Source organism: Myxocyprinus asiaticus, chromosome 35, assembly GCF_019703515.2.
Source record: "Myxocyprinus asiaticus isolate MX2 ecotype Aquarium Trade chromosome 35, UBuf_Myxa_2, whole genome shotgun sequence".
Classification (NCBI taxonomy): Eukaryota; Metazoa; Chordata; class Actinopteri; order Cypriniformes; family Catostomidae; genus Myxocyprinus; species Myxocyprinus asiaticus.
The window spans coordinates 8,262,465-8,290,000 of NC_059378.1; the positions used below are offsets into that span (position 1 = coordinate 8,262,465).

Here is a 27,536-nt window from a genome sequence, read left to right on the forward strand (position 1 = left end):
AACCACTGGAGTCTACTGGAGATTTCTTTTATGCTGCCTTTATATGCTTTTTGGACCTTTAAAGTTCTGGCCACCATTTACTTGCAATGTGAGGACCTACAGAGCTGAGATATTCTTCTAAAAATCTTTGTTTGTGTTCAGCAGAAGAATCTGAGATGGCATGAGGGTGAGTAAATGATGAGAGAATTTTCACTTTTGGGTGAACGATCTCTTTAACCTTGGTGTAAAAAAAAATATTCAAATGCTTTTCCAATACTATTTTGGATTCACTCGCTTATATCAGACAAAAAATACACAACCACTGGTGACTGTTGATCATTTTTTATATGAATATAACCATAATAATGATACAAAGAGGGTCATTTTCATAACTTTCCTTAACTTTAAACTAACAACAGAAATGGTAAAATGTAGACAAACAGGTACAAAAGAACTAATTTACAATTGGATGTCAAACTTATATCACCAAATAGAAAAGCACTTTGGTTTATTTCACAACAGTATTTAAAAACAATTGTAAATATAGAATTATACCATAGTATTTTCCTTTACCTGTAATCCAACATTGAGTAGAATTAAAGTGAAACAAACAACAACAAAATCAGTATATTTGCACATTTGTCTTTTTTAACAGCATCATACTTGCATATGATCATTTAAAATATTTTTCTGATTAATTTATTAGATTCATTCTCTATGAAACACTAAAGGATTGTGTTTTTCTCGAAAAAGTGCATTACTAAAACAAAGCAGGATTACACCAATTCACCCACCACTAGGCCGCTCTCCAGACCTCCTTTACTGTAGACACCTTGACCTAGGCCAAGTCCCCATCATCGCACTGTCAAGTGCACTGTGAAACTGCCTGACATCCTGCTGACCTTTGCGTCCTCTGTGTAGGCCATGCCTCAGAGTCAGGTTGGTGAGGTCCACCAGTTCCCTCTTGTGAGAGAGCAGTGTCACCATGTGGTCCAGCTTGGAGCGAATCGAGGAGTAGTGGTACTGTCGCTCTTTAGTGAGCTTCTGAAAGCATACCCTCAGGTTTCCATCTAGACGGACTGCAACGTTGCGGCGAATAGGTGGGCGACAGTCCACCTCCTGTAGTTTTGGGCAATTTCTGGGTGAAGAAGAGCTTGAGGTGGATGAGGCGCTGTGGCTGATCTGGCTGCTACTGGAGGAGGTTTGTGGAGGCAAGGTGTCTGTGCTTGTCTGCACACTGATGTCTGCTGTGTGGCAGGCCGTTTGTGTAGAGATATGGCAGGAAGGTAAAGTAGGAGAGATAGTCACATCCACTGTCTGAGTGTGAGTCGTAATGTGATTGCAAACGTTCATTGCCGGCACACAAGGATGATCATCTGAGGTTAACACTTCCTCCCTGAGCTCCTGCTCTATCCAGTCTTCTCCTAGAGTGGAAGCATCAGAAACTGGGTTACTCTTTCTGTCTCGATTCTCTCTGTCTTTATTCATCTGTTGGCTCTCTGGGGTCTGAAGTCTGGCTGGAGTGCTCGTCAGACATTCTGGTTGAGGCTTTATTGTTCGTGCCAAGTGGGAGGGAGGCGTTCCAGGTGGTTTGAGGACAAGGTGGTCATATATAGCGCTGTTTCTGGCACTAGAGGGAGCTCTTGTATTCACCGGCAGTGGTAGGGACTGGGCATAGAGGATGCGGAACTCTTCGTCAAATCTCTCAGTTATCTGGCCAGATAACTCGATCAGATTGCTGCTATTGAGTTTGCCATCGGTCCAGTTAAACCTGAAGATAAAAAAAAAAAAAGTGACACCGCAAATCACTTGAAAAATCTCTAACTGAAAAAAAAAACAAAAATCCTTTATAATCATTCTGCATTGTTGGAAAGGTCACACCCACACATTAGTTTAAAGGAATATTCTGGGTTCAATGCAAGTTAAGCTCAGTTGACAGCATTTGTGGCATAATGTTGATTACCACAAAAAATTATTTCAACTCATCCCTCCTTAAAAAAAGCAAAAATCAGGGCCTGGGTAGATCAATGGTAAAAGACGCTGGCTACCACCCCTGGAGTTCGCTAGTTCGAATCCCAGGGCGTGCTGAGTGACTCCAGCCAGGTCTCCTAAGCAACCAAATTGGCCCGGTTGCTAGGGAGGGTAGAGTCACATGGGGTAACCTCCTCGCGGTCGCTATAATGTGGTTCGTTCTCGGTGGGGCGCGTGGTGAGTTGAGCGTGGATGCTGCGGTGGATGGTGTGAAGCCTCCACACGCGCTATGTCTCCGTGGCAACGCGCTCAACAAGCCACGTGATAAGATGTGCGGGTTGGCAGTCTCAGACGTGGAGGCAGCTGGGATTCATCCTCTGCCACCCGGACTGAGGCGAACCACTACACAACCACGAAGACTTAAAAGCGCATTGGGAATTGGGCATTCCAAATTGGGTGAAAAAGGGGGGATGGAAAAAATAATAATAATTAAAAAAAAGGTTTACAGTGAGGCACTTACAACGGAAAAGAATGGGGCAAATTTTTGAAAGGTTTAAAAAGGCAGAATTGTGAAGCTTATAATTTTATAAAAGCACTTACAATTAATTCTTCTGTTAAAACTCATATTATTTGATATGTACATTTGTTTAAATCATCATTTTTACAGTAATTTTAGGGTTTAAGGGCTTGTTGAAATTACATTGTCATGGCAACAAAGTTGTAAAGTTGGCTATAACTTTACACAGAAAATGTTAGTATGCGATATATTAATTTACACTACAATCATGTTAATGCACATATTAAGTATTGTGGCTACACTTTTGAAACAGTAAGTATATTAATGTTTACAGATTGGCCCCATTGACTTACAGTGGAAGTGCCTCACTGATCACGTTTACATGCACTTAAAGCAGGTTATTCCAAGGTTTTTGCAGAAAGCAGCGTTCTGAAACATCATGTAGGTCTGTGGATAATGCAGTCAACAATGGACTGCATTATATCCTGCAACACCTCAACAGACCTGGGACTTATGCAAGGATCCTATTTGTGGACTTCAGTTCAGCCTTCTATACCATCATGCCTGATCTTCTCTCAACCAAACTGACCCAGCTCTCCGTGCCCAACCCAATCTGTCGATGGATCATCAGCTTTCTGACAGGCAGCAGCTAGTGAGACTGGGGAAACTCACATCCGGGACCCTCACTATTAGCACAGGTGCTCCTCAGGGATGCGTTCTCTATCCACAGCTGTTCTCCCTGTATACGAATGACTGCACTGCAAAGGACCCCTCTGTCAAGCTCCTGAAGTTTGCAGATGACACCATGGTCATCGGCCTCATCCGCGATGGTGACGAGTCTGCATACATACGGGAGGTTGAACAGCTGGCTGTCTGGTGCTGTCACAACAACCTTGAGCTGAACACGCTCAAAACAGTGGAGATGATAGTGGACTTCAGGAGAAATCCCCCCAGACTTTTTTTTTTTGGCTATTTGAAAGCTTTTTCATGACTAAAAAGTCAAGGGACATGTTTGTCAACATATTTTGATATTGACCCAAATGTTGTCAGAAACATCCTGTTTTGTGAAACACAATGCTTTCTTTACACAAGGGAGAGCTTCACAAACTGAATCCTCCTCTGATCCGCATTCAAATCTAAGAACGTTTTACATCTTATTGGAGAATTTTTTCACTCTGGGAGTAATTTGTAATTAAAACTGATAGTTGCAAGGATTGTGAAATTTGCCACAGCAGAATCTATAAAATACTTTAAATCCTCAACCAGTAACAATTGATTGTGATTGGCCCATTCTGAACAGCACTGCCAAAAGTAACGGGTGCCACGTGACATCGCCATCTATGTGCTGCTTCAGCAGTGGTCTCGACCTCTGCCCATATGGTTAAAAAGAACCAGCTCATAATAGTCATTTGTTCATCAATTTGACTCTACTGGTTGCGTTGTGTTTCTTGCTGCACATGCAACTGAATAGTGCTTCTCGAAACACTGTCACAGTGTGTTAGTATGGTGTTTCATCTGCTCCAGCAGAAGAATGTACAGTATGTTTGAGTACCGTTAATGGAAACGACAGTCATGAAAATCATTGTTGTGTTTTTGTAAGCGGTTCTGAATAAGAAGCATACAGCACACAGAGAGAATTATGCAAAAATATATTCAAAGAAATCCTTTATTCTCCATGATTCATGACACGAGACATGTGTGAGAGCAAGAAGTTGGAAGAGATCTGGTGTTTGACTGTAGCATCGGGGGGTGTCGTCTTTCTGTAACAGGATTGTATACATGTTTTTCCAAAAATAAATAAATAAATGTAACTTATTTATGCAATGTATTTAACGATTTTCTATAATTCCAGCACTTTTTAAGCACCTCTTGTTAAAAATGGCTATTTTCATGTATTTTACAGGATTAAATTAAAAAAAAGCCAAATTCAAGTACTTCAAGCACCTTGTATGAACCCTGTTTATAAGAATGTTTCTGAAGTGCCTTTTTTCCCCCACTATGCACTCAAGGTATACCATTACAACCTGCAATTAGCATCTTTAGAACATATGGAAAATAATCAGTCTTACCTGTATGAACCTGTCGCCACTCTGTTCCCATCAATCAGCATGAATCGCTCATGAACCTTTCCAGTGATCCGAGCACCTGATCTCATGTAATAGGTAGAGCCTGTTATGGTCCGTACGTTCATTTGCTTTAAATTAAAAAACAAATAAAAAATAGATAATAACAATTATTTCAAAATGACATAGCATGAAGTTTCTTTGTTAGGATAAAAATGCAGTGGTGCTCACACTTCTATGGCATGAGATCTACTTTTTCATAATGCCATTATACTGCAGTAAGGTAGTGTTGTCACGATACCAAAATGTAAGCAGTCGGTACCAATACCAGTGTAACTTGATGATTCTTGATACCGAAACTAATACTTACTTATTTGTTAATGAGATAACCATTGTTTCAAGTTAATAAGTAATTATTCAAGACATAGACAGTAATATAATAAAAACAAAGAAACAAATTAAGCAAACAGTGTTGAAAGTTTCTAACAGCAGTATCAAGTAGGGTTGTCACGATACCATCATTTGAAAGCGCATCATTTTCTCTACGTTTTGGCCTGCTGTCCAAACTGAGATGGAGTTTTTGACAGGGAAAACGGAGCTTTTTGGAAATGCTCTCCCAAGTGGATACATTTGAAAACGCTGTCTCCACGTTGTAGTGTGGACTGGGGAAATGAAGATATCTGAAAACGATGACATATTTATTGTCATGTGATCCATTCAATCCAAAACAATAAAGATGGTGGCCCATGTCGTAGTGGCGTTGTTGTGCCTGCTATTCACTTTGATAGCACTGATAAAGATTAGGGTTACTTTGTACAATCTTCACATTGCACTTCTTCAAAGGCGACAGGAAGCCATTGCCATTGTTCGCATGCTCAGTAAGGGAATTTAAGCATTTTCATACGTTTCAGTGTGGACTAGTCTGCGACAACTTTTAGAAAATGCTTGAAATGGCAGTTCCATTTTTTAAGTTTAATTTTATTTAATCACCAAAATGAATTCATAAAACTTTAATCAAATGAAAATAGAACAAATACTTTTTAACATACCATTGAATTTTTAAATTGCAATTATTAAAGCACAAAATGCTGCAATTGTATTATTTAAATATAAAGTCTGCTGGCGCTGCAAGCTTCAAAGTGAATGTGTGCTCTCCCGTTATCTACAACAAGCACAGTGTGTGATGCTCATAAAATTTGGTGTTTTCAGGCTTATGAGCAGCTTCACACATTCACATTGAAGCGTGCAGCACATGCAGACTGTTTATTAATTTAATTTAATTGCATCCTTTCGTGGTTTAATTTTCAAACTAGGACATAAAAATTTTAATTTGAGGAATTATTCATTTCGGTGTGAAATGAGTAACAGCACACACTCAAATAAGCGTGTGAGCATTTGAAAGCAGCCGTGTGTTAGTCTGACAGTGTGTAGAGACCGAATTGAGTCGGTGCTCGGTACTAATGGTACTGGAGAAACACTTTTTTATTTTAGTATCGACTTGGAACCAAAGTACTGGTACTTTTGACATCCCTAGTAACAAAATTCAAATAAACATTTAGAAATTGAGAAAAGTAATTAAATGCAACATAAAACTACATAGAATTCAGGTCTTCACTGCATGATTAAAACTAATAAAGTTATCAAGCCAAGGTTAATGAATGGTTGTCTCGGTCTATCAGGCTGCATTTTCACTGCAAGTTCAAATTCACAGATCTGATATTTTAATACAAATCTGCTTTCTGCTTTAGACATATCTGACTGTGTTTCTATTAACTCCTTGACAAAAAAAGGACTATAAAGTGTATTTGCATAACAGAGAAAGCTGCCTGTTAGTCACATATTGCGTGGGGGTGAATTCCCAAAATGTAGGATGGCAGGACAAGAGTCATTTATATTCACGAGGAAAGTGATTCCTGATTGGACAGAGAAACTATAACCCAACACTAACCCTACCCCTAAACCTAATGCTACCCACTCAGATAGAGCTTTCTTCATAAATATGAATGAGTCTTCCCTTGCCATCCTATGATTAGAGGGTTCACTCATATTGTTCCAAACCCATACACAAAAGGAGAGTTTAGGCAGAATTTTAGCCTCAGTCTCATTCATTTTCATTGTAAAGAAAAAATATGCAATGAAAGTGAATGGTGACCGAGGCTAACTTGCTGCCTATTTTGTGTTCCGCAGATGAAAGCAAGTCATACTTCTTTGGAATAACATGAGGGTGTAAATGATGACAGAATTTTCCTTTTTGGATAAACAGTATTCATCACACTATATGCATACCTGTAGTTCATCCAAATGTACATGTAGGTTTTTACACATCTGTAAGAATGAGGGGACAGAAGACTGGTCCAAAAGAATGTACACAGGGACTAGGCGGCGTGTGCATGCTTCTTGAAGGTCTTGGAAGATATCCAGGTCTGTCAGAGAGTCAGTCACAATAGCAATCACCTAAGGATAAAAATCACTTCTGTTTAATAACCTCCACCCACAGAGAAGATCATAAAAAATAAAATAAAAAAGTGCATTAAATGATTCTGTAATTGAGAATTTATCATCACAAGTTCAGCTCTACTTTATCCAAATATGGTGGAAATAAACCAAATCCTCAACCAGCTTGACAATCATACAAGAGCCAGACAGGCATGCAACTGACTATGCACTTTGATGATTTCTTATTACATTGGACCTTTAAGTTGATGTAAGCTGGAACAGATCCAGGCTGCCTGCAGCTATAACTGCAATACACTCAGGTCAGAAACCTAAACTTAATTTAAAGGCGTGAAGAGCCTGTCGTGGCACCTCAATGCTTCAAGTTCAGACCTTAAAGGTAACAGTTCTGTGCGAAAGACGCTTCAGCAAATTTTTAGCATTCCACACATCAGATCCAGATTTACCTTTCTAGACATCACCTGAAACCCCAAAGAGAGAGGAGGGAAATCTTGGAACAAGAGGTACTTTTCATCATTGTTGTTTTACTGTGCGGTTAAAACCCATCAAATGAATTCAGGTTGTTATACTCTACCAAGAAAAATAGGCATAAAACATCAAACTAAAAGGACTACTTTAGATTCAAGGTGTGGACAAGCATGAATAAAAAAGACTGTGGGAAATTAATGAATCATTCAGACAAAGATCAATAGAGTACAGGAACTATAGGCTTATTGAAAGATGGACAAAAGATTAAATAAATAAAGACCTATACAACAATCAGTGTTAAAGTGTTGCTTTGATTTTTGTCGCATTTGACTTATTCACATGGGGTTTGTAAAGTTGCTTTGAAACAATGTATTGTGAAAAGCACTACACAAATAAAATGGGATTGAGTTCAATTGAACCGAGTTTCAGCACAGCGAACAACAGATTAATTATTGCTTAGGAGTAATAGACCAATATGTTGTCTGAGATGATAAAAATGAGAAATCTTTTATAAATGTAGAACTTTATGTCCATGTTGGTTTCATACATTTCTGAAAAACATTTACAGCATTTTCTAGAAAAAACAAAAACACAATGTAATAACTTAAAAAATGTCAAGCGGTGTAACCATTAAGTAAAAGGTATTAAAATACTTTTCTTGCACATGTACACAACCTAATCATAAAATGTTAAAAAAAATAAAAAAAAGTTTCAAACATATTAAAGGAAAATGTTTTTTCTTTTTTTACATTGTGAAAATCATGAACTTTTGAGTCACGCATATCAAAGTTTTTCTTAGGGTTACTCCATCTGACATGAACAAAATATGCCTTTTTAATACAAAATGTCAAAATATCTCTCTCTCTCTTTTTTTTTTTTAAATAAAAGGGGTTTTCTCTGTTTAATGTTTTCTTTTTTCTTTTTATTTATTTATTTTTTTGTCACATGACAGAATGGCATGCATGTTGGATACACCACCTGACTTTGATTTTTTGGACAAAATAATATTAATAATATTTTAAAATAACATTTTCACTGCTTAATTTTTAAGAAATAATAATAAAAGATTATTCCAAAGTAGGGTTGGGTATCGCCTGGCACCTCAGGATATGACAGGTATTGCAATACACGACACGATTCGATATACTGCGATACAACATGATATCTGATTTTGAAATATTTGATTCGATTAAATCAATTTAAATTTAAATTAATTTGGGTATATTTCAGTTATATACTGATGTTTGATGAGCATGTAGCTCGAAACATAAGGTTTTTGTCCCTTGGTGAGCTCATTAAATTTATTTGTAAGTAAGAGTGTGACAACTTTTTTGTGTGTTTACATGATATGAATGCACAAATAGTTCAGTATAAATATCGATACATAGATATAAAGTATCGATACAATATAATGAAAAACAAATATCGCGATATATCGATATTTGATTGTATCGACACAGCCCTTTTGCAAACCACTCATGCCAGCATATATTTATTTTTATTTACTATCTCCGGATCACTTATTTTTTACTTTAAGCCCCAGAATAAAATATACAATAAACTATTTAAATGACTTGAATTTAGAAACTGAAAACATGTTCATCTCATATAACAGCTGACAAAAATATTCATTGTAACAAACAGTATATAATCATGGTGCACATAAGCCACGTATATGACTAAAACAGTAAAAACGTGAGAAACTACCTCCTTTGCATTTTTTATCATTTTCCTGGCCGCCTCTTTGCAACTATAAATGCACTCGCCATAACTTGGTTGGAAGTGTGCAACAGCGCGCGTCACTCCGCGGAATGATCCTGTAGTGAACGCTGGCCAACCCATCTCTAAAACTGGAGGCTCAATATCGGAGATCGCAGGGAAATAAGTGACAGATGAGCAGTCCAGTGTGCCAGAATGGTCCAAATGAGAATCATCTCCGATAGAAGAAACAGATTTCGGCACGACAGCTGCACGTGAAATCCGCCTAATCTCGTCATCCGACAGAAAGTTGGGGATTCTCTCTTTCTTTAGGAATCCCATGAAGGATTCGACCCCGCCAGCGACTAACTCTTCAAGAGCGAGTCGGTGTCTCTCGTTGTACAATTCTTTGACGTTGACATCCTGTCCTGTCCTCGGTGTCCGCCAGCCTGGCGAATCCTCAAGACACTGGGAAAGAGCCATAACTGAATGTCGTTTAGTCTTCCACGTTCAATGACACTTAACGTTCCTAAATGGAATATCCACCACTTGCGCCGATACCTGTATCCTGTACTTTCGTAAAGCCCATCCCACTGTCAGACGGCCATTGGTTGATATTTTGTTGCCAGTCGAATTGTTGGGTCACGTGTCCACCAAGTAAGAACACCATTGGACAATCAGCCCTGCGCTCATTGGTCAAGAGTTTGAATTTGGAGGCAGACAGAGGCGGCGTGATTCTTCGCTGCTGAACAGTGTTGCCAACTTAGCGACTTTTCAGACCTCTTTAGCGACTTTCATTCAAAAAAGCGCCAAGCGACATATCTAGCGACTTTTTGGACAAACCTTAGCTACCTTCCGTAGAAGAAAGTCGCCAGTACTCCCCCGCGAGCCCGTGGTCTTTCTTTCCTGCCCGGACTCGGAGGCACACCACTCTCTGCGTCTACTCTGTTCAGTGAGACTGACAGAGAGAGAGGTGAGCAGGCGAGAAGACGGAGCAGCACAATCAGTTGACCGCACGGCAGCTGACATAGATGTGAATGAGCTTCGCATGTGCAAACAGCGTTGTCAAGGACCAATCACGAATCTGTATAGTTTTTTGTAAACATGCACATAGTTTTTTTTTTTTTTTTTTAAATATGCACATATTGGTTTTGTTATGGCTGAGCGCTGTGTGAGAGAAAAGATAAGTTTCTGTCACTTCTAACTTTCTCTCTGAGAGATTGATAGATATAGGGAATTAATAGGGTATTACAGTATGTACGGTAAGCACAGAGAAGTAAAGGGCGGACACTATGCAAAATTCAAATAAGACGCGATGACGTTACGAATATGCTAATTAGCTTATGACGACATTTAGCGACTTTCCAAGCAGGCTTTAGCTACTTTCCATTGAAACTAGTTGGCAACACTGCTGCTGAATTACAGGCAGTTACTAACTCACTTCATGACTGCACACTCACAGGCTGTGTTTTGAAAATATTTAGGTAAATTCGATATAAATATCAAATATAAATTCAGGCATAAATATAAACCAGGCCCCGTCACAATTTCAATTTTTAAAGAAGTAACTCATAGTCAAAGTCGTATTTGTCACGTACACGTTGTGAATAGTTAAGTTGGTGAAACGCATTTCCAGCTAACCTGTGCATGCGAATGTTTGTACAAAAAAAAAAAAAAAAAAAAGGCAGAAAGTATAGAATAAAAAATGGATCAATAAGAATAAGACATAGCATAAGAATACATGTATTGTTAAATGAGAATTCAGCATTGCTATTACTGTTAATTACTATCTTGTAATATTAATGAATGATGATATTTTAGTGATATTAATTATAACTGTAATAATGTGGTTATTTACAATAGTATAAAACCACTTGGATGTACAGTACTGTGCAAAGGTTTTAGGCACTTAAGATGTTTCACAAAAACATTTGTCTTAAGATGGTTATTTATATCTGCTACTTTAGTGTGTCAACAGGAAAAATACATTTTAGACTCCCAAACATTACTTTCGCAAATAGAAAAGATTAGAATAAAAGAACAGGGTGCTCTACAAGAGATGGCATTGCCCCCACAGGGCCCCCCACAGAACATCGAGTCAGTCTGGGATTAAATTTACATTTATTCATTTGGCAGATGCTTTTATCCAAAGCAACTTACAAAAGAGGAACACATAAGTGAATCATCTTAAGGAGAGAGTGGCATGAAAAAGTGCCATATTACAAAGTTTCACTAGCATCAGAAGCAACTTACTTTACACTTACATGATGAGATAGAAGCAACTGAGGCAGTCTAAACAGATAGAAGAACTGTGGTAAATTCTGGAACATCCTATCTGCCAACAACCAAGAAAAACTGTGTCCAGGTGTACCTAGGAGATTTGGGGCTGTTTTAAAGGCAAAGGTGGCCACACCAAATATTGATTTAGCTTTTTTATGTTTGTATGATGTTAACTGATAAATTAAAACTATTTTTGAAGACATCCTCACTATGCAACATTTTTCACAAGTGTCGGCTAAGGAACGTCGCCTTGTTGTACCTACACAAAGAGGTACCAAAACACTTTCCCGGACTTTCAGCTTCATCATACCACATTGGTGGAATGACCTTCCCAACTCAATCCGTGAAGCTGACTCACTCTCTGTCTTCAAAAAATGACTAAAAACACATCTTTTCCATGAGCACTTAACCAGTCATTAAAAAAAAAAAAAAAAAAAACATTTCCTGTTGCACTTTATTCTGTTTTGAATACTATTTTGATGCTAGTGAAACTTTGTAATATGGCACTTTTCATACCACTGTCTCCTTAAGATGATTCGCTTATGTTTTCCTCTTTTGTAAGTCGCTTTGGATAAAAGCGTCTGCCAAATGAATAAATGTAAATGTAAGTGCCTAACACTTTTACACAGTACTGTACCTTCTGTGGTGCAATAAAAACAGTTGATCTAACATGACATAACAGGTTATTCCAATTAAATTTTTTATTTTTATTAGATATACTGAATATTTTTTGCAAAGGTAGGCTGACACATCCATAACCGATGTCGACCGTACATTCAAATGGGAATGGGAAAATTTCAGGCAAAGCCTTAAAGGAATATTCAGGGTTCATCACAAGCTAAGCTCAATTGACAGCATTTGTGGCATAATTTTGATAACAACAAAATTAATTTTGACTAATTCATTTTGCCCCTCCTTTTCTTAAAAAAAAAAAAAAAAACATTAATAAAAAATAAAAGCAAAAACCTGGGTTACAGTGAGGCACTTACAATGGAAGTGAATGGGGCCAATCCATAAATGTTGAAATGCTCACTATTTCAAAAGTATAGCCATAAACAATATGTGTGTTAACATGATTTTAGTGTGATAAAATTGCTTAATAACCTTTTCTGTGTAAAGTTATATCCAAAATTACAACTTCGTCATCATGATGATGTCAACAAACCCTAAAACGGGTGTAAAAATGATGATTTAAACAGCTTTACAGCTCAAATAATACATGTTTAACAGAAGAATTAATGTAAGTGCTTTTATAAAATTATAAACTTCACATTTCTGCCTGTAAACCCTCCAAAAATTGGCCCCATTCACTTCCATTGTAAGTGCCTCACTGTAACCTCGATTTTTGCTTCTTTAAAAACAAAAAAAATAAAATATATATATATATATATATATATATATATATATATATATATATATATATATATATATATACATTTGTGGTATAATGTTGATTACCATAAAAAAAATATTATAATAATAATAATTTCGACTTGTCCCTCCTTTTCATTAAAAAAAGCAAAAATCGAAGTTGCAGTGAGGAAGTTACAATGGAAGCGAATGGGGCCAATTTTCGGAGGGTGTACAGGCAGAAACGTGAAGCTTATACTTTTATAAAAGCACTTACATTAATTTTTGTTACATTTTATTACATTAATCGTCTGTTAAAACGCATGTAATATTTGAGCTGTAAAGTTGTTTAAATCGTTATTTTTTTCTGCCATTATGTCGTCATGGCAACGAAGTTGTAAAATTTGGATATAACTTTACACAGAAAAGGTTAGTAAGTGATTTTATCACACTAAAATCATGTTAATGTGCATATTGTTTACGTCTTGCGGCTATACTTTTGAAACAGTGAATATTTTAACATTTACGGACTGGCCCCCATTCACTTCTATTGTAAGTGCCTATCCAGATTTTTAGCAAACCGCATGGCAACCGTCTCGTAATGGACAGTAGGTGTTTTCGGGCTTTATCCAATCAGATTCATCTCCGCCTGTACTGTAAAATAAATAAATAAATAAATAAATAAATAAATAAATAAATAAATAAATAAATAAAGCTGCTCTTCTGAAGGTGTAATTGCCACTCTGGCGTGAGGGGGAGCACCTGGAAAGCACGTCCACCACCACGAGAAAAGAAATGAAAAGAGAAGAGGACAGAAAAAAGACCTTGAAACATTGTACGTATTTATGAACCCACATACAGAGAGTATCACGCAACCTGTTGATAACAGACAGGCCGTTTTTGTTCTGCTCCGGTTGACTGGTTATGATCAGCACGGAGAGCACAACAGTTGTCTGTGTGAACACACAGACTTACTTTACCTCAAATTACCTTCTCAAACCGTTTGCAATCACTGTTGCTGCACTGTTAATGGACGCTGGTAAATATGGCGGGAAAATGACAGGTTTCGATGCAATTAATTACACAGAATGTGTATAAACAGTTCGCGTGATTTATTACGCTATAGTGTATTGTGGACGATAGAGATTCTATTCTATAGTAACAGTGCGAGCATTTCGTTCCAGTTATATTGATGTTACAAATATCTGTTTGTAGTAGTAAGCACATGCTCACAGTAGCTCTAGTAGTTTTCCCCCCCACGTCCCCATACGACCTACTGACCGAAAGTGCTGCTCCATATTTATGGCTATATTAGACATTTGCGCATGAGTCACTCCCTTCAGTGTGTCTGCTCAGTCCGTCCTAGAACAGAGAGGGGTAGGATCAGGATTTTGGGTTTGGGTGACGCGTTTTAATCACGTGCCCTTATTTGAGAGCGCCTGGCATACATTTCTTTCCCTTCTCTCCACTCCAGCGGCGCCCATGTCAGCCGGGCACATCATCATAAAGCACTAGATGCTCCATATCGCGGTGACCCGACGGGTTCACGTTACTTCACAGGGTTCATCTGAGGAGAGGTCTCGGCCCCTCCTGTTCCCCCGAGACCCGAATCGGAGCACAATCTAAATGTTATTCATTTCTGTTTCAGTAACTGATTCGCAGTCACCGGAGCCGACGAATAAGGTAGGAAACTTTTGACTTTTCAAGAAGTGAAAGCGATCCATTTATGTGACTCAAATAGTACTCAAAAGTAGCAGACGAGCGCTGCTCGTTATTCTATTCATATGCAGCCTCTATGTATAAAATGGCGACAGTAGATGGGAGTGCTTAGTTAAAATTTTTTTGGTAATAGCCAAAGTGTGCACCACACAGCCATAGGAGCTGCGCTACACTGAAACTCCCGAGAAATGTCTAGCCGGATGGAGGTTACTAGTGCCTCAATACGACGCGAAAGGGTTAACTTACCAGTTTGTTACAGTTTGTTACTCAATATTCGTGTCTGCTTCCAATTTGATTATTCGCACGCTACAACGTGACTATGTGATGGTAGTATTGCATGTCGCTTTCGATGCTTCTCGCGCCAGATTTCTACTTCAGATTGTGTTGTTTTTTTCTTCTTTAAAGTGCGATGCATGTCGTTTATTGCGTTACGTTCTGGTTGTAAATCAAGCCGGTGAGGCAAAGGGATAGGTTTTCAAAATATGACGGATCCATAGTTAAAAGCTGGCACAAATCTAGACAAGCACGCGCTATCAACTGTTAATGGGGACAGAATGTACTCAAACTCCCATTCAACTCTAAATCATAACCCTGCCTGTGACATCACACATTATAAATCATTATTTATAATGGAACACATTGAGAATGCGTTCCATCTCAACTGTCTGCCTCATGCTTTAGCGGGCATTTTACATTAAGTTTAAATTATAGTAGAAATGATAGTTTTTGTAAAGTACTGTATATTTTATAGTCTTTGCCATTTAAACCATTCATCTGTCAAGAGGTGTGGAATGCATGGATTTTATAGGACCCATTTAGTATGCAGCTTTCTGTTCCCTGTGTGGGAATAAGGAATAATGTTCTTCCCTGTCTGGTCTGCTGTGTTGTTATAAGACAAGGTAATATTCCATTCCAATTTCATCTTGAGTTTGAGCAATTAGAACATCAAACCCGTTTTAATCACGAGCATTCCAGAGTATTTGTTCATGCATACCAAAGAAAATGTGATCTGTGTGTACAAACATGCACAGTTCTTTTTTTATTGTGTAATATTTAAAGAGAATGTAAAATCACGGCACAAAATTGAGGTGTGTTAATGTTAATTTCCAGTAAAAGCCGGTGGTTTATGTAACACTTCTCGAATTAAGAGAGGAAAATTGTCTGCCTAATGCCAACTGGATTTCGAAGCGGAATTATGAATATGGAGTATTCATAAATTTCATCCGGCTCCGTCCATGCTATACGAGCAGTCAAAAATGATTACGATTAAATTATTTGCAATGAAAAGCTCTCTGTGCATGTAATAACAAAAATGCCCTTCTGTGATATCTCACATTACCTTATTAAATTTGTAAATCTAACGAAGAATGACATGGAATGACTGCGATTGGAGATATCCCCTTAAACCTCTCTGAAAAGCCTGTATTAACCTCTGTACTTTTCGAGACAAACTTTTGGCTTAACGGCAGAATGCCACCAATACAAGTAGCCATTTTCAGCTGTTAAAGCATGGTTTTGTATGAAGGAGTTGGCATTTATCAAGACCTGGCACTTGACTCGGTACAATTCATGATGCTCCGCCATCTTTCTTTTTTCTTATTCCTCTTCTATTTGCATGAGTAAAAAGAACTAATTTCATTTGCCAATTTCTAAAACTTGTCTCTGCCCTTAATGGACGTTTTTTGTTCTGCAAGAATGGCAAGTGCAATTCTGGAAACGCAAATACTGGCTATTGTACAATTCTGAGGTGCTCTGTTGGTAAAAAAAAATTACAGAGCGGAAAAAAGGAAGGATCCTTATTTGTTTCCAGTTTGTTTACTGGCATAAACATAGAGCACAGTCAAATAAAATAATTGGAGTTTTGTCTCTTTCGGGTGAGAGCGGTACAAAAAATGTACCCCAAGTGAGAGTGTTTTTGGTGAAGAACACAGGATTTAGTCCCCTCTGTGTGTTGTGGGCAAGAAAAGGGAAAGGAGACGGGTTGCTATGGCAATGTTAACACATGAGTGGCAGTGCACACTGGCCTCCCAAGAGTCCATGCAGCAGTCACCGAGGTAAGGGGGGGGCAAAGGCGGGCACTTTTGATGGCACCTAGCTTTCTGTAGTACTCGCATAAGGTTCATTGACTGCATTTAAACATAAACACTGGCTGTCTAGAAATATCCGTGTTGGTGGCATTTTCCTAATGAGTCACATCCTATAATGAAGGTGAACTTTAGGATGTCTAGGTGGTACTTCAGTCTCTACATAATTAACGCTGACATGTTTGACACCGTCACTGATATATCTCTCAAACAGAAAAACGTACAATAATGGCATGAAGTTACATGCCCATCTTATGGACTGGCACACACATACAGGAAATATTTCAATGGCATGCAAGCATTGAGGGTACTGGATATGGCTTCCGGCTTAGTGTCATATTTCCCTTGTAAATGGGAGTGCCATTGTGTAGAATTTATCATTAATGAAAAACTGTTGCCACTACCTCTTAGGATGGCCTGCTTTTTCTTGTACTCGTAAGCTCAAAAGTAGGAATATAATTATTACAGGCTGTGTGTACTGACCTTTGTTATGGTTTCTTGACTTTAAACAAAAGTTACATTCAAGGCGGTCTGCAGGCTTATGAAAGATGTTCATGCTATGAATGTATTGATACATTTACAGGCTTGTTCCCATGTAAAAATGGACTGCTAGTCAGAGAAATTATAGAAGATGTTATGGCCATGTCTGGGATGACTGTGTATTTTATGGTTTTTAATTCCTGAATGATTTAACACTTTATTTAAAAGACTACGGAGCCCCTCAGAGGACAGGGTGGGAATTTTTTTCTAAAATAGTTTTGCATGCCCTCGCAATAAGTTTTGCGTTCCCTTGCAATAAGTTTTGCGTTCCCTCACAATAAGTTTAGCATTCCCTCGTAATTAGTTTTACGTTTCCTCAAAATAAGTTTTGCGTTCCCTTGCAATAATTTTTGCATCCCTCGAAATAAATTTTGCATTCCCTCGCAATAAGTTTTCTGTGCCCTCGCAGTAGTTTTGCGTTCCCTTGCAATACATTTACCATGGTTTTACTATAGTAACCATATTTAAACCTTGATATTTGTAGTAAAACCATAGTAATAGTATAGGAAAATGACAACAGTTGTAATAAAAATCATAATTTTGTGGTTAATATGGTTTCACTACAAATATTTGTAGTAAAACCATAGTAACCACAAGAATTACCATGCTTAATCTATAGTAAAACCATGGTTACTATATGGATACAGTATATTGTATTAAAACCATGGTTTGCATTCCCAACTTATTGCTGGGGCACGCAAACATTTCTGCGAGGGAACGCAAACTATTGCGAGGGCACACAAAACGTATTGCTAGGTCACGCAAACATTTCTGAAAGGGAACACAAAACTTTCTGCGAGGGAACACAAACTATTGCGAGGGCACGCAAAACTTATTGGAAGGGAATGCAAACAATTGCAAGGACATGCACAAATTATTGCTAGGGCACGCAAAAATTTCTGCGAGGGAACACAAACTATTGTGAGTGTATACAAAACTTATTGCATGGGTACGCAAAACTTATTGCATGGGCACGCAAAACGTATTGCATGGGCACGTAAAACGTATTGCATGGGCACGTAAAACGTATTGCATGGGCATGCAAAACTTATTGCATGGGCCTGTAAAACTTATTGAATGGGCACGTAAAACTTATTGCATGGGCACGTAAAATGTATTGCATGGGCACGCAAAACTTATTGCATGGGCACATAAAACGTATTGCATGGGCACGTAAAACTTATTGCATGTGCACGTAAAACTTATTGCATGGGCACGTAAAATTTATTGCATGGGCACGCAAAACTTATTGCATGGGCACGTAAAATTTATAGCATGGGCATGCAAAACTTATTGCATGGGCACGTAAAACTTATTGCATGGGCACGCAAAACTTTCTGCGAGGGAATGTAAACTATTGCGAGGGCACACAAAACTATTTAAGAAAAAAAAATTCCCGCCTGTCGTAAAAGACAGGTGGCCATGTTGGGAAAAAAAATTATACACATGGACACCACATTGTTTTTATCCAAAATGTATTTATAGTCTGATGAAAGAAAAGGTTATTAAGGAAAATAGTGAGCTAAACCCAAAACAGAAGTCAAAGCGGTTTATCAATATTTGATTTATTCACAGACTAGAATTCAGCTGAAATATTGAAGATGCTCAAATGAGATGAACTAATTTATGTGCTCTGCTATCAGAGGAGAAAGTTTCTAAGATAGAGATGACACAATATACTTTCACAAATCTTTATCTAAAGCCAATGTTTTTAAATGATTCTGCGGAGGGAATTAGTATATTTTTTGTTCCAAACTCATAAAGTAGGCTACATATGGTGGATGCCCAGAGTAACAATTTTAAGATATTTACATAGATGTTAAAAAAGTACAAGTGGAAAAATGTGAACCACAGATGAACTTTATCCTAAAATGACCCCTAACAGTCTGAAGTGTAGTGTGAGTGGACCAAAAGAAAATGATTTAGAGGTGTGTGTGGGTTTCTCTGTGTTCAAATCACAGAGAAGTGGGTGTGATGTTAAATTTGTAAGTATGCATAACATGTATCTTACTATCTGTTTTATTTTAGATCTGTTTATTTTATCATAAAAAGTTCTTATAAGCACATTTTGTGGCAATTTAGCTGTGCAGAAAGAACAGATTTTATTTTAGCAGCCATATGAAAGATGTTCGTGCTAAGAATTTGCTAATATCTTTGCAAGCTTATTCAGCTTGGTCACATGTAATAAAGGAAATCCAGTCTGGGAAGCTTTGGCCTTTAATCAATAATGAAAAGAGAGAGGATCTTTTATTATGTAAGGCCTGTATTGCAAGCCCTTTGGCCTCACATTGCATTTAATACCACTATCGCTATCTAAAATGTTAAAACAGGCTGTCACAGAGCCAGACTTATTAAATGTTACGCATATAAAACAATGTAATAGTATAGTTTCTAACTGCTAAAAGAGGTAAAAGAGATGCAACTGAATGAGATATATGTAGGTCACAGTTGTTTTGCTAATTTTGAAACAAATCTGCTGCATGCCTTTACTCCACAGGTTGCCGAGATAAAAAGGCCTCCGGTTTTATCATTAAAGCTACAAAAGTACTGAGACGTACAGTAGCAGGTTAGACTGTTTTGTGCGAGACTGGTTCACCCCGGTGCTGAAACACGAGGCCTCTCTTTCTGAGTTCCCTTTTCAATAGCTCACTGTCTGGAAACCTCTTGTCCTGTGTCTAATCGCACGTCTCAGTTGCCAGATAAAGCATCCCATTCTTTGACGAGTGACCTGTTTTTTCTTTATATAACATTTTCTGAACCATCTCTTGCTTGTCCGGTGCTAATCAGGCTAGTGGTTCAAAGCTTGAGGGGTGGAATCATCTAGACATTATCATATCCATTCTGTTTTACAAAAACTTTAATGTTTTATTATATAAATCTGGAATGTAGATTTTTGTCACTATTGCTTATTTTTGCAGTAGATGAGCATGAGAGAAGAGCTGATGTCCTCATCCATTCAGCTAAACTCCACAAATATAACTTAGCTGTAACTTTATAACACACATATAACTCTAATATATGTTGCACACTGTTTAAGTGTTTTAATAAAAAAGTTCTAATGCACATAATTTCATAAACAACATCATTAATCATCTTTGCTCTTCCTAATCAAAGCATCCTGCTGGGCTTTCAACAACCCTGATTCATGTCAGGGGTTAACTTCCATAGGCTGATGAAATCTGAGTATCATAGGCTTCTAAGCAGGCTGAACATACAGTAAATGCCCACGTCTGGATGCAGGGAACCAGGATTACAGCATAAGATGCTGGTGACCTAGTTTTATTTATCCATTTATTTATTTATTTATTTTCTGGCAGGAAGGCAGAAGTCATGAGAAATAAAGGAGTCGGTTGCAAAAGAGGACATCGTGACATCATGTTTTTAAATTCCTGAATGGTTTTATTCTTTATTTAAAAGACAGCTGGCCATGTTGAAAAAAAACAAAACCAAAAAAAACCATATACACTACAAATACATTTTTATCCCAAATGCATTTGTAGCTAGATGAAAGAGAAGGTCGAGAAAATTAAGAGCTAAACCCAAAACAAAAGTTGAAGTACCGATGCATAATGCATGGAAAATCAGGTGTTATCGTATATATGATTTGTACACAGGCTAGTATTTAGCTAAAATATTAAAGTTGTTCAAATGAGATGAACTAATTGAAATGCTCTGATATCAGAGGAAATAGCTTATCAGATGAGACAACACATTATAATTTTACAATTCTTTATCTCGGGCCGATTTTTTTTTTTCTCAATGATAATTTAAGGAGGAATACATAATACAGTAGTGACATCACGCTCATATTTTATGTTTCAAACTCCATAAAGTAGGCTACATATGGTGGATGCCCAGTGTAGTTATCAGATTTACGTAATTGTTAAAACAGAACAAGTGGAAAAATATGAACCACAGATGAACTCTGTCCTAAAATGGTCTGTTACTGCCTGAAGTGTAGTGTGAGGAGGAGTTGACCAAAAAGAAGATTTAGGTGTGTGTGTATGTGTGTGTGTATACATACATTATATTGCCGAAAGTATTCGCTCATCTGCCTTTAGACACATATGAACTTTAGTGACATCCCATTCTTAATCCATAGGGTTTAATATGACGTCGACCCACCCTTTGCAGCTATAACAGCTTCAACTCTTCTGGGAAGGCTTTCCACAAGGTTTAGGAGTGTGTTTATGGGAATTTTTGACCATTCTTCCAGAAGCGCATTTGTGAGATCAGACACTGATGTTGGACGAGAAGGCCTGGCTCACAGTCTTCGCTCTAATTCATCCCAAAGGTGCTCTATCGGGTTGAGGTCAGGACTCTGTGCAGGCCAGTCAAGTTCTTCCACACCAAACTCGCTCATCCATGTCTTTATGGACCTTGCTTTGTGCACTGGTGCGCACTCATGTTGGAACAGGAAGGGGCCATCCCCAAACTTTTCCCACAAAGTTGTAAGCATGGAATTGTCCAAAATCTCTTGGTATGCTGAAGCATTCAGAGTTCCTTTCACTGGAACTAAGGGGCCAAACCCAGCTCCTGAAAAACAACCCCACACCATAATCCCCCCTCCACCAAACTTCACAGTTGGCACAATGCAGTCAGACAAGTACCGTTCTCCTGGCAACCGCCAAACCCAGACTCGTCCATCAGATTGCCAGATGGAGAAGCGTGATTCGTCACTCCAGAGAACGCGTCTCCACTGCTCTAGAGTCCAGTGGCGGTGTGCTTTACACCACTGCATCCGACACTTTGCATTGCACTTGGTGACGTATGGCTTGGATGTAGCTGCTCGGCCATGGAAACCCATTCCATGAAGCTCTCTACGCACTGTTCTTGAGCTAATCTGAAGGCCACATGAACTTTGGATGTCTGTAGCGATTGACTCTGCAGAAAGTTGGCGACCTCTGCGCACTATGCGCCTCAGCATCCGCTGACCCCGCTCTGTCATTTTACGTGGCCTACCGCTTCGTGGCTGAGTTGCTGTCATTCCCAATCGCTTCCACTTTGTTATAAATCCACTAACAGTTGACTGTGGAATATTTAGTAGCGAGGAAATTTCACGACTGGACTTGTTGCACAGGTGGCATCCTATCACAGTACCATGCTGGAATTCACTGAGCTCCTGAGAGCGGCCCATTCTTTCACAAATGTTTGTAGAAGCAGTCTGCATGCCTAGGTGCTTCATTTTACACACCTGTGGCCATGGAAGTGATTGGAACACCTGAATTCAATTATTTGGATGGGTGAGCGAATACTTTTGGCAATATAGTGTATGTTCAAAACACAGAGAAGTGGGTGTAAAAATACAGTCTAATTTTTTTTTTCCTTTTTTTTCTCCCAATTTGGAATGCCCAATTCCCAATGTGATTTTAAGTCCTCGTGGTCGCGTAGTGATTCACCTCAGTCCGGGTGGCAGAGGACGAATCCCAGTTGCCTCCGCGTCTGAGACCGTCAACCCGCGCATCTTATCACGTGACTTGTTGAGCGCGTTGCCACGGAGACATAGCACGTGTGGAGGCTTCACACCATCCACCACTGCAACCACGCTCAACTCACCATGCACCCCACCGAGAACAAACCACATTATAGCGAACACGAGGAGGTTACCCCATGTGACTCTACCCTCCCTAGCAACCGGGCCAATTTGGTTGCTTAGGAGACCTGGCTGGAGTCACTCAGCACGCCCTGGGATTTGAACTAGCGAACTCCAAGTGTGGTAGCCAGCATATTTTTTTTTACCACTGAGCTACCCAGGCCCCCAAACAGTCTAATTTTTTTAAACTTTGCCTATATTTACAACAACAGTTTCTAACGGTTTATTTTTTGGCAACTGATGAAAAAACTGTTGAGCACATTTTGCTTAGATTTCACTGTGCAGAAAAATACAGATTTTATTTCAGACCGGCAGTTCCTAAAAACAAATTTACTCCCAACAGTGAACAGTTTTAAGCACTACTGGACAAAGAGGAATACATTTTTGAATTCATATTAGTTATATGATTGTAATAAACATTTCACAGTGGTCGAAGAGAGCATTTCAATAAACTGTCTCTTTTAGGGTTCATGCTGACATGTTTTTCCATTTCATATTACTGTGCATCATATCAAAATTTCATGTTTTCTGTCCATAGGTTTACAGGGAGTTGTTACTTCGCTCCCTTTTGCAATTCAGCTTGCAATGATAGCTGAAAATTTCACTAATTGCTGGTTCATCATAGCTGGCTGATGACACCTCCACTCCATACAATTCCAGTATTTGTTTCTGACTCTTCACTGATCTGCACAATCCTACATTATGGCCAGCAAGAGGAAATCCACAGTTCCCTGTATGATTCCATCAAAGAGCAAGCACATGCGAGAGGACATCATACTGGGATGCTTACCTGAGCTCCTACCCACAATACCTGAAGACAGCATTCTCAGTATCTCTGCAAAAAATGAGGATACACAACGATTCCATGATCCCTCAAAACCAGAGGCGAAGATTTCATGCTGGGAACGGGGAACATACAGCTGCCTTTTGTGCAACTTTGCATCCAGAAACTTGAACCTGTTTCTCAAACATATGGACTACTGTCACATGGACTTTCACACTCAACCAAATTTCTACTGTCAGCCTTGTAAGGTTTCAGTAGTGAAGTTTGAAGGTCTTGCTTTACATAACGCAAAATCACATCCTGAACTCCATAAAGCGCACAAGAAAGTATCCTTGCAAGTTACCAAAAGAGATGGGGCTATTACAGTGGAGCAAACCCTGTTTACAGAAGAGGATTTAATTGAATCCAGTATATCCATTACCAAGACACCCATAATGAAAATGACCAAAGGGGGACACAAAAAGATTGTTGTTTCCCACACTGTTGAGGTACACAGGGCTGAGTCTAGCAGTGACAAGCCCACAACTGTAACCAATGGCACTTCAGTAAGGACCTTGCCCCTAACAACATCACCACAAATCATCAGTGGCACTAGTGCCCCCCCAGTGCATAAAATTCCAAAAACACTCGGCATACCAGGTATGCATAACCACGGTTCTCTGTGGAACTCGAATCCTTCATCCCCTGATTCAAACTCTGATCTCCCAAAGGTTATGATCCCTCTAAGTAGCATCCCTACTTATGATCCAGCCATGGATTTAAGCAGTTTTCTCAAGACATCCTTTGGTAAGTTCCCTTACCCTACCAAAGCAGAGCTCTGTTACTTGACCGTGGTGTCTGGCTTTCCAGAGGAGCAGATCAAGCTCTGGTTCACAGCCCAAAGGCTGAAGCAAGGGATCAGCTGGTCTCCGGAAGAAATCGAGGACACTCGTAGAAAGATGTTCAACACTGTATTCCAAACTGCACCAAAAACACCACTAAATCAGTCGCATCACCATATTTCCCAACACTTTGTCTCTGTCCAGTCTGCCTCTTTGAGTTCTAATTATATACAACAGACACCAAAGAGAAACGGAATGGGTTGGAAAGGAGGGGTCATAGTCAGCCAGCCTAGCGTGACCCAGGCCACATCCCTTAAGCAGCAGCCAGTGGTCCAGTCACCACAGGTAAATATCCATTCCGCTGCCATGGCTAAGGAAACTGGAAATGAATTATCTTTTCATACAGCTGAGAACTGCAGGGGAAGTAGCATTAGCAATCATGGACACACTGGAAAAAGCGAGATTGACTGCAGTTCATCTAGCAAGACTAGTCCTAGCTGCTTGCCTGGTATTACTAAGAGCCAAAACAGCACTTACAGTGATGGCAGCATTATGAATCTGACTAACATTGTCAGGAAAATTGACTGTCATGTTAATGACAGAAACACAAATTGCACCAGCAAATCGAACATAAGTTCAGCTCCCATTTATGGGCTGCAGAAATTATCTAGTAACTCTAAAGAAAGCGGTTTTGCCAGCACCAGCAAATATAACAATGGATTCACTTATAAAAGCACCAGCCACAGTACTATTTGCACTAAAAGTATGATATTAGACCACACCAGCATAAAAAGCAACACAGACACTAGTGTCATTTGTAGCAGCAGCAAAAGCAACATACGAACTGAAGAGTTTATACCACCCCTTACCCATAGCCTGGTCCGCCATTCTGGAAGTCTCATCGATCCATCCCTTGGAAAGGGCAAGGTATTGCCTGAGCAACCAGGCACTCTAAAGCAAAGCTTTATCCATAAGTCATTTCCAGAACAAAAGCAGCTTCTTGTACCTCAAGGTCTGCCTGTAAGAGAGGTACACAATCAACCATACCATGTACGTACCTTGACAGACTCCCAGTCATCTATGGCGGGATCACTTATTAATGTGCCCCAGAGCTCCCTCCACTCGAACCCTACAGCAATTTCACGCATTCAAGAGGACCCTAATCAACATACCTCCCCATCCCTTTCTGCTCCCCAAGAGCGAAATTCTCCAAAAACCCCTCTGGGAGCACCTCAGGTTCAGTCCCCAGACTTTACTGCCGTCCATTGCAAGGAACATTACCCCAAGCACTTACCTGCCTTAGACAAAGACTGTAAGCTATCTATCTTTGATGCTGAAAGGTTGCTTTCGAACAGAGATGTATCTCAAAGAGAAAGTGAACAGCAGAGTGGACTGACGAGCAAATTGTTTAAGGCTGACAAAAATGAGCATAGCAACCTAGTTAACAAACTACATAACTTTGTAAACGATAACACTAACAAGACAGCTACTAAAATAGGAATGCCGCTTTTGCCAAAATACATACAAGAAGTGGACCAATGGGAAAGCAAGAGCTCCTATCCTGAAGAGTCAACAATGAGCCCTATGAAGATAAACGTAATAGCATTGAACAAAGAAGAGAGGTTGTACAATCCCAAAAGCAAACAGTTAATCGGCAAGCCGCTGGAAAGATGGATCAATGATGGTGGCCCCAGCCATAACAGTGAACCTTCAGAATGGCAGGAAAGCTACCAGCATGTACAAGTGGAGGCTAAGGAACAGCTTGAAGAGCATATATATATATCTGATATAGGTAAAACTGAACCACATCGACTCAATAACGAGGCTAACTTGGTGGATCTTGAATCCGAGCAAGTTAAACATGATCGTAGCTCAGAGCGGAGAAGTATTTTTCAGAGTCTAGACCCTGAAGCTCCTGTGCTGCCAGTAATGAAAAAGTCAAAGGAGACTACGGAGGCATTAGACAAATCAAATGCAGCAGAACAAGATTACTGGGAGATCAAGGATGAGAAGCATCAAGCTCAAGACAGTCAGTCAAGGTAATGGCTGCAGTGGTAGACTATTGTTCAGTTTGAGAAATTCTTTGCAGCAAGCTCATTTTTTTGTTTAATTGGGAAATCTGCATTAAATACTTGTGCATATCAACAGCTTTTAAGGAAGGAACTGATGTTTGATTAGTCCATAAGACAAGGGAGTGATACAGTATTTGGAATGTGTCACTGGCTTACGCAGATGATTGTCCTTTATTTAAAGGGCTATTTTTGGCTTAAGTGGAGGCAGAGCTAATGAATGATAGATTTATTCAAAGTATGTCTTAGTGTAAATAAATGATGAAAATTGTGTGTTGCAAAGTGCTGGACTCTCAAGTGTCTTGTGAAGTCATGTTTACAGGAGTGTGATGCTCTTCGCCGTGTTTGGGTTGACCGTACACATCTTTTTTTCTTCTTCTGCAGAGACCATCTGAGAGGAGAGCTTCTGAAAGTTTAAGAACTTCACTCCACAAGAGGAAAAGGCAGAGGATCCCATGTTCATCCTGAACATTACATTTCTTGTTTTCTTTAAGTATGAGAGCAGACGAGATTGTAATGAGTTTATTGATGGTCAATCGTCTTGTGTTATATGGACAGCTGATCTAGAGAGAAGTCATTCTCTGGAGGTCTGATTTGATTTAGGGAAAAGTAAATTCTATGTAGGAAACTGATGTATATGCTTGAAACTGCACTATTGAGGGTGTACTGGACGTTAGGAATGTCAGTTAGATATTGTGATACGCATATTTCAAATAATCAGCACTTCTGCAATGCCTTGGGTTTTATGATGTTTGTTGGGATATTCAAACCAGTTTTCCCTTCTTTATGTCCACATCAAAGAAGTTCTTCATGGCTTATTTTTCCTCACAACATTTAGCAGTTAGCGACAAATAGTGCACTATAACTTGCTTTATTGGTGTCTGTCTGCACACACGACAATTTGGCCAGACATTGCCTTAAACGTCACCTTTCTATTCCTATGACTGGCTGCACAAACAAGCTCAGCAACTGTGTTAATGTGTGTAAAAATTGGGGATTTTAAATCCCAACAGAACTGCTGCTATATCTTTGGAGATGTTTTTTTTTTTTTTTTTTTTTTTTTTTATATTATAAGCATTAACAAGACTATTATATGTGAAAAACTTAAAAAGAAATGTTAATTTATGGTGCAGAAAGTTTAAAACT

At 38.9% G+C, this 27,536-nt stretch overlaps 2 protein-coding genes across 2 annotated transcripts; one reads left to right on the forward strand and one right to left on the reverse strand.

Annotated features, from left to right (window-relative positions):
- Positions 1-312: 312 nt before the first annotated feature.
- Positions 313-10,089, reverse strand: fam83d (family with sequence similarity 83 member D). Its single transcript, XM_051673423.1, has 4 exons — positions 9,160-10,089; positions 6,817-6,984; positions 4,537-4,661; positions 313-1,750 (listed from the first exon to the last, which is right to left on the reverse strand). The coding sequence occupies exons 1-4, from the start codon at positions 9,631-9,633 to the stop codon at positions 799-801; spliced, it is 1,719 nt and encodes a 572-aa protein (XP_051529383.1). The 5' UTR covers positions 9,634-10,089; the 3' UTR covers positions 313-798.
- Positions 10,090-14,227: 4,138 nt separating this feature from the next.
- zhx3a (zinc fingers and homeoboxes 3a) lies at positions 14,228-26,921 on the forward strand. Its single transcript, XM_051673289.1, has 3 exons — positions 14,228-14,463; positions 23,255-26,360; positions 26,775-26,921. The coding sequence occupies exons 2-3, from the start codon at positions 23,419-23,421 to the stop codon at positions 26,806-26,808; spliced, it is 2,976 nt and encodes a 991-aa protein (XP_051529249.1). The 5' UTR covers positions 14,228-14,463; positions 23,255-23,418; the 3' UTR covers positions 26,809-26,921.
- The last annotated feature ends 615 nt before the right edge of the window (positions 26,922-27,536 follow it).